The sequence below is a fragment of the Rhinolophus sinicus genome, chromosome 3 (genome assembly GCF_057876585.1).
Source record: "Rhinolophus sinicus isolate RSI-liver-muscle chromosome 3, RSI-T2T, whole genome shotgun sequence".
Classification (NCBI taxonomy): Eukaryota; Metazoa; Chordata; class Mammalia; order Chiroptera; family Rhinolophidae; genus Rhinolophus; species Rhinolophus sinicus.
In genome coordinates this window covers 151313963-151326289 of record NC_142503.1, presented here as the reverse complement: position 1 = coordinate 151326289, position 12327 = coordinate 151313963, and the positions used below count along the sequence as shown (strand labels likewise).

The 12327-nt window shown below is 32.9% G+C and overlaps 1 protein-coding gene across 1 annotated transcript in view; it reads right to left on the bottom strand.

Moving 5' to 3' along the window:
* Nucleotides 1-350: 350 nt before the first annotated feature.
* Nucleotides 351-12327, bottom strand: part of MINDY2 (MINDY lysine 48 deubiquitinase 2) — a 57807-nt gene continuing 45830 nt past the window's right edge. The window contains exons 7-9 of the mRNA XM_019732234.3: nt 8304-8477; nt 5678-5872; nt 351-4424 (exon numbers count right to left, since the gene is read on the bottom strand). Coding sequence (XP_019587793.2) covers nt 4296-4424; nt 5678-5872; nt 8304-8477 — 498 coding nt within the window. The 3' untranslated portion in view covers nt 351-4295. The remainder of the gene's footprint in view (nt 4425-5677; nt 5873-8303; nt 8478-12327) is intronic.

Genomic DNA, 12327 nt, shown 5'->3' with positions numbered 1-12327 from the left:
AACCTCAGTTCATGTTTTCCCAAGAGCTTCAGAAGTATTAGCCGTCAGTTAAAAAAAAAAAAAAGACACTAAATTACCAGAGAACCTAAGAACTCTGATTCTGATGAGTTCCTTTACCATTTTCAGTCACTTTTTAAAAGGAATTTAACTGCACATTATCAAGTAACATTTTATACTAAAAATAATAAATAACCCTAAAAATGACAGTAATTGAGAGATCTAAATGAATTCCATCCATGCAATTAATTGACATATATGGTATTAGTGACCTGATACCATTGTACTTCGTTCAATGGAAGAAAAGCAAAGAGAATCTAAATATTTAGATATATGAAAGATATTGGAAACAATAAATTTATAATGATTTTTATTCTGCCAACATACTCTTGATTTTGACCCTATAGTCCGCAGAACACAAAAGCAACTGTAAAATACATTTTGGGAAGAAATGAGGCTGTACTCAAAGACAATTCTACAAATTTTGACAGCATAAAAAACTGGCTTAATAAATAGTCATTGGGGGAAAATCCTGCATATTCAAGAACAAAAGATCTGTATTATTTATGATTATTTAAGTAATACTCAGTGCTTATAGTATGCCCTTTATTCAGGAGTGCAAAGCACTAAAAAATAAGCATCATTTACATATTTAGAGTAAATTGAAGTACAGAGTTTGCCCATGGCAAGATAAAAAGCAGGTTTTTAGACATGAAATGATTCAGAATTCCACATTTCCAGTTCCTTAAAATAGAAATTATATGCTATCTTTAATGCCTCCATCTTATTTTAATGTTAAGTTCACAATCATAGTTTAAGTTGTATACTAAAGGATCATGTGATAGGTAAAGCCCATAGGGTTTCCATCATTTAACTGGTACATTGAATAGGAAAGTTAAGTGAAATGTGATGTTTGCTTTTTGCTTTCTAAAAAGAATTTAAATGAGATCGAGGACATAAATAAATGAGTTCTGGAAATTCTTGCCTTGATTTTTCTGCTTCATATGCCTGTATTACTATAGGACCACAATAATTCTAATCCTTTCCTCTCAAGATCTTAGTGAATTGAATTGGTGATTCATTGAAAACAAAATGTTAAGTTCTTGTGCAAGTACAAAATGGTTAATGTTGGTTTCAGTCAACTAATCTCTGATACTAACTTGCCTAGTTAAACTAAGATCAAGAAGTATGAGAAAAACTTCGAAACATAGTAAGGGATAGGTAGTCAAATACTAGAAATGTGAGACAATAAAACAAAACATATTCCAAAACCTAATCCTAAACTTAATCTATGCCTCACTGAACTACTAACCTGACACACCTTGAAACATGGAAGAAGTTACTTTATCTAAGCACAATGGACCAGCGTATTACAGGAAGCAGCCACTGCCAATTTCAGCTGCCTCAAACTACTTAGTGTGTATAGTCTTAAAAAGGTGATTATTAAATTTGAGGGAAAAGTCCCAGATTCTTTTGACAGTCTAACAGAAGTCATGGATCCTTGCTTTAGAAACACACACTACTTTTAAGAGTTGATAATCTACTGTAAATCACAGTATCGTTGGTTCAGTGGGATTAGACATGAAATTTTCATATTGTTAATAAAGACTCGTCACTAACCTTAAGGAACAGGCTCTGAAAATAGGAGAAAGTGCAGTGATCATATTTATTCATGTGCCTCTTTTGCTAGCTCTAATGGGATAACTAACTGGGTGATGCAAATGTGCCCCAATCTAGCCTATAAATATTAAAAACAAAAATGTTTGAGTTCTAACTTCTGGCAGCAGTGTACATGTAACAGTTTTCAAGTATTGCAAAATACTGTGAAGGAAAGACTTGAATATACCACTGTCAAATTCCAATGTATCCAAACCAGCAATGAAATGTATGCATATATAATTTGTTGCCTTGAGTAAAATATAAGAAAATAAAGATACAATAGCTCTAAATTCTTTATAATCTTCAAGGATGGGAAACCAGTATTTCTGTATTTGTTTTAATAGAATTGAACATTTAATTTTTCCCCACAGTAATCAAAGCAAACATTTTATCATTATTACTCTTGGTATATCAAACAATTCCAGGAATGTAAGAAAGTCGGACTTGAAAATATTACATAGAAAAAGGTTGAATTAACAAACACATTACATTTTGTAGTTACTTCTTATTAGTGTACATTGACAGCTACTTATCTGATAGCAGCTCTGCTGCTTTTGAGTGAGCTGTTTTCTTCCAGAGGGAATGGAGAATGGCAGTGTTATCTTTGGAACAAATTCAGAAGACGGTAGCAAATAACAGAAGAATCACTTCTACACATATTTTCAAGGGCAATACATAGATAAGTATATAATTATGGAAAAATATGCCTCAAATACGCTTTTTAAAATTTCTCAGGATTTCTTGCTTTGTTTTTTTTTATTAAAATATAATGTACTGTCACTGCTATCTGTTCTGGGAAAAACAAACCCTGAGGTTTGAGTTTCCTCCTTCAACCAACAGAGTGATACCAAGTAAACTTGGACTCAGGTCAACTCATTGGAGCCAACAGAGAATTGTGTGGTACATCTGATTACTTTACCAATATACACATATCCTGGTTTATCAGAAACTCACCAAATATTTTGTGTTAAAGTTTTATACCCCAAGCAGGTTCTCTGATGATGTATCATGCTAGCATAGTAAATCTGAAGGACTAACACATGGTATAATATAAACAGACATGCAATACAGAAGGACATAAAAGATACAGCTTGACCCTGGATTTTCCCCTTAGAATAACTCCTTCCATAAATAAGACTTTACTTTTTACATATAGACTAATCCTACAACTGGTCTTGGATCACGGAGAATGTTAAGGACAGAGCTTAAGAAATCTAGACCACATTTTTGTGTAGTCTATTGTCACCCCAGACCACAAAAAACTCTCTCCAAGTGGATGCTCAGGTTAGATTAAGATGCTCTTAAACCAACAAATTTACTGAGGCTTAGAATGTAAATCATATAACTACTTGCAGCAGCAATAGTCATTTCAAAAATGACTAAAACAAACTTTTAAATATAAAGCATATAAAAAGGACTATTAAGGATAGTTTTCCAAACTATATCTAGAAATACAGGAAAATATGTATTGCCTCATAATAAAGTTCAATAAATATTCTTTCTGAATCCTACAAACACTACAAGATGTTATAGGTTTATTTGGTTCCCATAAGTTAAAAAAATCTGATTGCTTTTACATAAATCCCTTCAGATTTTTATTAATGCTTTCTTACGAGACTCAGAGATTATCTATGTCTAACTTTCAGAAATGTGCTTTTTGTTGGTTTTAATAAGTATACTTAATTTTCTAGCAAATAAACATGATTTAAATTTTAAGGTTCAAGGTAATTCTAGAAAAAGGTAGACATCGAACTATTTGCTTTTCTACATCCCCATATTTACAAAGCGTAGCATCCACTGTGGATTCCTTCTTACTCTCATTTATCACACTGTCAATAAATAGTAACTGTGGTCCAAGTTACCTATATTAAAGATTTCAAAATTCCTCAAAATGTCACACTACAAAGTCAATAATATCTGATTTTGATAGGATATGAATATTAGTGTTATGTAATTTTTTTGCTATTGGAAAAGAAATACAAATCTTTATTTTTTTTCTATCTAAATTAAATCCAAGCTCCGTTATCAATTCTCAAGATAATATCTAAAAATGTACATTCCTAAAGAAAGGTAAAGCTGTTCAAGGGCTGAACTAGTCCAATATACAATTAAGAGTTATTTATTCCTGTTATTTTTTTATTATTATTATTATTTGCTTTTTAAATCCCTATATTAAACCCCTGGTTTCTTGTGGATTATATCATAATTTAACATTGTAAAAATTAATTTCAGAAACTATTGTGCTAATATTTAGATTTCGGGAAGGAATCAGACAAAATCAATTACCTCCATTCACTGTTAGAACAGAAGATAAAATAGCTTACTAACTGATATGAGTTATGAATGTCACTGTGACACAAAATTTGCTGTGATTTGCTTATTTGGCTACAAGTACAGTATTTTTCATGAATGACAACACACAGCATTTCCAACTTGTAACATGAACCTCCAGCTCATAAAGAGTGTACTGTGTGACTTGAAATAGTCTGATTATAACTAAGTAACAACCTTTCCCCTGAAAAACATGAACAAAATCCATTGGGAAATCAGGCACAGACGGTATTTATCGGTTTTTCTTCTTTTCCTCCTGCGGTTTTGTTTCTCAAGACATAGATGGTTCCGATATAATCCAACACTTGTTACAAAATGACACAGCTATTTTTTTCCTTTTCTTTTTCTTTATCTTTTTCTCGAGGTTCCTTTCGTTTACGTTCACTATTCCCAGATTGTCTTCCACTTGATGGAGAGGCTTGTGCTGGCTGGCTTTGCTTTAAGAAAAATAAACAGGAAGAAATTACCTCAACTTTCCTAAGGTGCTTAATCATAGTTATCTAGAACGAAAAACCACAGAGAGGGAAAGGAATCATTAATGGTAAAAGAAGCTATTGGTGTATAGTTATGTTACATGGTATCTAAATAGTTGCCTCTACTATTCTGGACAGATACAATTAATGTATCTGTTATTCCAACTAAATGGAATTTCAAAAAATAAATAATGTTGTGTAGGATTATACTGCTTGAAGCCTCAAATTCAAGAAATGTTAAAGTTCAGAAAATGTTAATGAGTGACACCGTTTGGTAAACTGCAATAGCTCTCCAAGTTCTCCTTAAATACTATAATAAACAGATTTTAAAAGGAGAAAAAAGTCCTGAGAACTGAGAGTGTGGAGTAAGTGTATTCTGTGAAATAAGAGAACTCTTTTTTTAGTGAAAAGCTAGTCATAAATGGTAGGTTTTAACTTTTAAGCTTGGGATAGTCAATATTTGAGCCAGAAATAGAAATGTTATTTTAATGGAGACCTCTATATTTAAATCTTCATCAGACCTTACAGGACATCTTGCTTTCTTGTATACCCAAATCAAAGGAACAGTTCTGGCGTGGTACAGTTAAACACAAAGAAGGGGAATATTTTTTCATTTAATGGAATGAGATTTAACATACAGAAACCCAATTAACAGTCACATTTTCAGTGCTTAAAACATTAAACAGGGAAAAAAGTAAAAAGTGGGAAAGTGCTAACCTTTGTTGAATAATTAGTATATGTCAGGCACTGGTTTTAATTGTTCTCAACCACAAACCTAAGAGCTAATCGAAGTATTATCTTCTATTTCACAGAAATAGAGGGAAAATGAGGCTAAGAGAGTTAGAGGACTTTGTCTAAGGTGTTGCAGCAGGAACTGCAAATCCATATCTATCTGGCTTGAAGTCTACATTCCATTAGTACCTCACACTGCCCTCTTGACAGAAAAGACTGTTCAGTTTGGTTTATATTCTTTGCAGGTATTAAGAACCTAAAAAATAAATTTGAAAAATCTTGCCATCAGAACCTCAGGAAAAATAACTTTACTAAATCAGAAAAATATTCATTACAAAATTCAGACAATGTTATACAACCTAATGGGTACTAAAATGCTCACATAAGTGAAGAGTCAACACCTAATTTAAATTGTTTTTATCTCAGCACAATTTCTTTACTGTGAACGTGATCCCTGTATTTAAGAATCAGAGCACTAGTCTCACCTCAGCCTGTGTAGAAGCAGAAGCAGCCGCAGCTGCTGCTTGTTCCTGTTCCTGGTAATATTGAGAAGCCCGTCGGTCCTCTTCTTCTTGGAGCTGCTTTGCTAGTTCCAAATCACTGATTCCTTCAGGTATTTGTTCCCAATTGATCTCTTGGCTCTGCTGTTCTTGTTGTAGAGATAACGCCATAAGATAGTCCTAAGAAATTAAATTATAACCACCTTTAGCTATGAGACCTTACCAAAGAACTAATGAGTATAAATATAGAGGTTATGATCTAGAAAGCTATGAGAATGGCTTTTAAAAAACATACCAGAACTTAAATATAAAAACAAAAGGTATCTAAATGTTTCTATTTGGGAGTATAAACTCATTTCAGTGATGCTGCCATTGTTCTAAATATTTTTGGCATTCTTTGAAATTCTTTGTAGAAACAGTATATAGGCATTGAGAAAGCTTAAAAATAACTGTTTACAAAAGAAACATGTCAGTAGAAAATTAAGGCAAAATAGGAAACTGTAAGCAAGTTAAAATTACCATAATATTATTACACAGAGATAATTATTGTTTATAATTAATATATATCCATCTAATTTTTTTCTACATTCACATACAAACTGAAACAAATCTCCCAACCCTTGAAACTATCGTAATCTGATTTTTTCCATTCAGTGTCACAAGTCTTCCGGTTTTTGTTTTTTTTAAATCATAAGAATTTTCCAAGATTATTTATTAAATGTTCTTCGAAAACATTATTTTTAAAGCCAACATAGTTGTTCATCATACAGTTGTATTCAATTACTTAACCAGCCACTCCATCCTCCCACATACACAAGCAGATTATTTCCTATCAGAAAAAGAAGCATCTTTGGTTAAATTACCTAATTTAACAAATTTAGATAATTTTAAATTTAATTAAGCATTAATGCTGAATGAATTGACTACTCTGTGCACCTCCCCCAACCTCAAAATAAGAGAATTTTAAATAACTGAAGAGAATATGTTGCTTGTGAAAACCTTATATTATCTAGTATGACTATCTTTGTTATATCAAGAATTTATCCTTCAAATTTTCTCAATTATTCAAACTCTGCTCTTTGCCAACTTCCATGGTCTTAAATCCACTCCTTCCTTGCTGTTTCCACAGACACTATCAACTATTTTACACACACACACACACACACACACGCACACACACACCCGGGGTGTCAAAAAAATGTATTCAAGTGGACACTTTGGTCAGTGCTGCTCAAGCAGTAGTTTGCCATAATCAGAAGTGTCTGGATGCTGATGATAATCACTTTGAGCACCTCTTGTAACTGCAGATGTCAAATGTGACTTGTATTCATCTTTTGTTAGAGGTATATATTGAGTATTACAATTTTAATAGTTTTTTACTTTCTTAAAATATGTAGACATTTTTTTGGCACCGCGTGTGTGTGTGTGTGTGTGATCTCAACACCTTACAACTAGACCTACTGTGGCAATCTATTGCTTTATCTTCATTCTCTCTGCTTCAATAGTTTGTACATACAGTGGTTAGAAAAATCTTGCACATTTCTCTTAAGTAATATTTAAAAAACAATACCCCTGTATAGCTTCTGAAGGAAAATGAGTATGTTTATTATTATGACTGTTTGTCAAAGGAAAGCTAGGAGTCCTATAAATAATATTTGTTTGAATCAAGTATTCTTCTGTACACTCATACCTTGATCTTCAAATTGCTGTTATATAACAATATATAACATTAGGGGGTCAAACATCTGCCTCCCCTGCTAGACTGCAGAATCTTTGAGGACAAAATTGAATAATTTATCTTTGTGTCCCCAGGACCTAGTTATAGTGCTAGGAATACAACTGCTCAATGAATACTGGCTAAATGAACCCAGTCTCTATGCACTTAAACTGTCATCCGCAAAACACTTGCCAACCATTTAATATACCCAGATTTCTGCCTCAGAGAAGAAGTCACATCACTGTTATACTTCTAGTAATAAACACATTTGTGGCAGCAAGCCTGCTTACCTATAGCAGGCAAAAATCTTACCTGTCTCAGTTCTAAATGGGAATTCTACTCACTAGTGCAGCTCCTGCTGTAAGTGTCTACTCTTCGTTTACCTTGGACTCTAAGGCTTCGAATATCCACCCGGTGCAGTGCATGCTATCTTTAAAACTCCCTTTTCTACTTCTTCTGATTAGCCAAAATATATTTCAAATATGTGCTCATCTCTTCATCTCTACCACCCCAGGCCATCATCACTTCTTGCTTGGACTGCTAGTCTCTACTTATACCTGTGTCCTTCCTATGCATTCTCTACCTAGCATCCTTTTAAAAAGTACATTATGTCACTTCCACGTGATATATTGGGCATATCTTCCCCTACGGTAATTGGAATAAAATTCAAACTCTTTACCATGAACTTCACAGTTCAATATGATCTGGCCTTCTGAACCAAAGTGTGTAATTAATTTACATGTAGAATGATCACTTACCTATTTAGGAAGTGTCAGGAAAATTTTACAAGCATATTAATGAATAAATCTTTAGTTCAAAAGTTTTGGACTACTAAATTCATATTTAAAAGGAATGAGAATTTTAAACAATATGAAGAAGACAAAACAAATTTACCTGATCTATCTGATCTTGTTGTCCTCTGTATACAGTTTCAGGATCTGAAGGAGGCCTCAGATGAAATTCTGAGTCACAGAAATTTCCATCACCATCGACATTGTGTAGGCTTTCCCAAACAACTTTTTCTTCAGTAAGAAACCCCTGGTCTGTTACCAACAAATAGAGTAGACCCTTAACAAGAAATAACAAAAGAAAATGGACTGTTAAATTGATCAAAACTAGTTAATATTTAAGAGAAATTTTATAATCTGGATTTTTAAAGCATATTAATTATTCCTACTTGTTACGTCTATACAACATAATAAATAATAGATCAAATAGACATCTAATTTGCTTACTGAATTAAATCTACCTAGTTTTAAATATAATTTATAATTAGTACACTACAGTATAATGAAACATAGCTCGTGGCATGCTCAACTAAATAAATGACTTACAAATAACCTTTAGGTTTTATAGTCTCATTTCACAAAATAGCAAAATACAAGTTCCAAAAAAAAAACATCAGGTAACAAGTAAGACACAGTTACAATAAAATGATATCATATTGCCAGTTTTTTATTTTATTTTATAATGAAGCCTATATGACTAATCCATATCAATTTTTCCTTTCTCTGCACTATTAGCTACTCTTCCTTCATATACCAACGGTACTTTGTACCTATTTCTGTTGTAGCACTGAATAACACTATACCATGATTGAGTTTTCCTGCCTTATTCCCCAGACTATACTTTTTAATCTCTGTTACTCTGGACCTTAGTGTAGTAAGCATCATAAAGTTGGAGCCTAATTATTGAATCAAGCAATGAACTCATACTGTATTTACAGTCACTAACACAGAATTTAGCACTGACGTGTAATTTTTCATAGGCATTAGTTTAACTCCAATCATATATAAAGTGTCCCTAGTATACCATATAAGGTTTGTATGCCATTTTCTTCAGATGTGCCAAGGATATGACTTTCATTTACTTGTTCAGAGTTCCCACTGGTTAACATAGTGTTTATTCACAAAAATCATACTTTTCATGTTCTCTATTATCATTCACAGTTAATCTTAATAATTAAGAATAAAAAATTCCTTTAAAGAGTTGGATGATGTGTATGGAGATAAAATTCTGAAGCTTTAGAAATCTAATTATTTTTGGACATTTATTATGTGTCTGGCACTGTGGGACATAGCTCTTCCTAAAGTACAAAGTCTTCCCTGTTGTCTACTTCCAGTTACATTCAAGAATTAGCTGTAAATACCAAATAATATATACAGTCACTGAAATTACTCTAGCAACATGAAAAGTATTCATAAAGAAAAACATTTTGATACAAAGTTGAAAGACATTGTTCTAAGCAAAAATTAACTCCATGTTCATGCTTTTTAAGAAATCAGGTTATGTTTCAATTCATCAACTATTTGAATGCCTGCCATACGTGCAGCAGTAGGCTAAGTGCTTGAGGATTCTTACGGGAATTAATGATCCCACCTTAGTCTGGAATTAGGCGCCCCATTATGTGATTCCTGCACTTACCACTATCATAACACTTTATACATTAAATTGTAGTTGTCTGCTTACTTATTCATCTCTCTTAATACATTTCAAACTCCCTGAAGACCAGAGCCATAGTCCTCATTATGTGACACATTTTTAATTTCCAGTTAGGGTCTACCTTGTCCTAAGATAATGTAAGAGAAAAACTAAAAGTTCTTTCCAACCAATTTTCTACTGAATGGGTATGACTCTTCTGTTTACACTTATCACAATACATTTCAACATACCACTATATTATACAATATCTAGGCTTTATAATTTATTTTATGTAGATCATAGATTGGCTGTGTGTTAGGGGAGTAACCATAAACTTAATGATTTTTCTCCAAATGCCTCTTTAGGATGGGTAATTTCTGGGAGGGTTTCTATTAAAGCTATTTCTATTCATCAATAGCATATGAATATAAGTTACATTATATTAAATCATATCAGTTAAATCACCATCAAGAATATAGTTTGTTTTTATACCTCATCACTGTTGCTATATTATCTAGTCAAAGCTTTCTTTTCTAAGCCTTGAATCTTAGAAGATTCACCAGTCTTCTAAAATATTAATTTTAGTATTTAGAAGGTCTCTCTCACCACTCTCTAAAATATTAATTTCATAAAAATAACTACTACATGTGTTAATTCTTAAATTATGTAAATACAGAAAAATGCATAACATATAAAATGATAAATTAGAAATTTTTATAATTTTTTTAAAAATAGGCAAGTGGATACCAAAACTGATAATATCCTGATAAATTAGTAGTACACAGAGTTTGAATAACACATGTGATTATCATCACAATTTGTAAATTGATAAAAGAAAATGTGTCAAACGTAATTTTAAAAAATTAAGTAATTCCAGCCTTTAAAATATGGAGGAAAGCACTGCCTGAATATGTTTGGTTTACTAGCTTGGATTCAAATTACTTTATGTGTTTGGACCTTAGTTTTCTTTTCTTAAAAAGTGATATAGGGGCAGTGAGATCTGACAATTTCTAAGATATTTTAGAAATTGAAAGAACTTGACTCCTACTTAACAAACATAAATCTCATCCACAAAGAAGTCTGTCTCCCCAGAGAGGCGGAGCTGTGGAGAGTGTGGACGGGAAAGTCATATTGGAGCTGCTGACAAGGCGTGGTCTTAGGCAAGTACCTTAGGGGCTGTGGGCCTTTTCTCTTAGTTCTAAAATAATAAAGGAGTAGTAACATTCGCATCTCATCGGAGAGTTGTGAAAATTAAATGAGATAATGAATATAAAGTGAAAGTGCTACTACCATGTAACACACATGGTACTTAATGAATATAAGATACTATATTCATGAATATCCCCTAGATCTCAGTTTCTGTATCTATCTCCTTCTCCTGCCTCCTATTTAAGAGAAAAAGATAAATCTCTCTTTCTACACTGTGGAATCTATCACTTTCCTTACTGTTTCTACATTTCTCTACCCTGTGCCCCCATTAAAAAAAAAAAAAAATTTTTAAAGAAGTGACAATTTTTGATGTATCAACCACCTTTTTTAAAATAACTAAATTAAGTGAATTGTTACTTAAGTGTAGCCTTCTGTGGAAAAAAAATTCCCACTGTAGTCTTAGTCAAAGAGATAAGAGAATGAACAACTTTCTTTAATATGGCTTCAGTACAGGGGTGTCCAAACTTTTTTCAACGGTTTTCACCACGGGCCATATGCAGTAAAACACACAAACAGCTGGGTCACTCACTCGAGGTGAAGTACGTATTGCCTCACCTGGTTTATTTAAGTAAACTAAATATATTTTTGGAATTTGCTGCAGGCCAATTAACAATGGATTGCAGCCGCAACTGGCCCGCAGGCCGCAGTTTGGACACCCCTGCTTTAGTACTTATCTAGTACTGTAGTTCCTTCTAACCTGCTTTTTACTTCTAATTATTACATGTAAAGTAAAAAAGCAAACACACAAAAGCCAACATCAAAAACCTTGGTTTTATACACCAGAGATGTGTCAGTAATTTGAAACCAAAGGCAGAGGAAACTGTTATGATGGACATAAGGTTGTTAGGGGAAAGGGATGATCACGAGGAAGTCATGACGGGGAACGAGTTATGCAGATGTCATTATATAAACCAAAGATCTAGAAGCTAGGTGATCTAGACAAGGACCAAGGGATCAGTAGTTTATATTACTCAAAAGCAAGCAGGAAGTACTGGAGAAGTGGAGAAGGATCATAAAAGTAAAAGAATGTAACTAGATCTTGGATATACATATGCTGCCAAAAAAATGTGTAAACATTTTAAGAAAGGAAAGTACTATTAAAATTGTAATACTCAACATATACCGATAACAAAAGATGAATACAAGGCACGTTTGACTTCTGCAATTACAATAAGTGCTAAAGTGGTTACCATCAGCATCCAGACACTTCTGATTACAGCGAACTACTGCGTGAGCAACACTGGCCAAAGTGTCCGCTTATATACATTTTTTTGGCACCCCCGGTAGA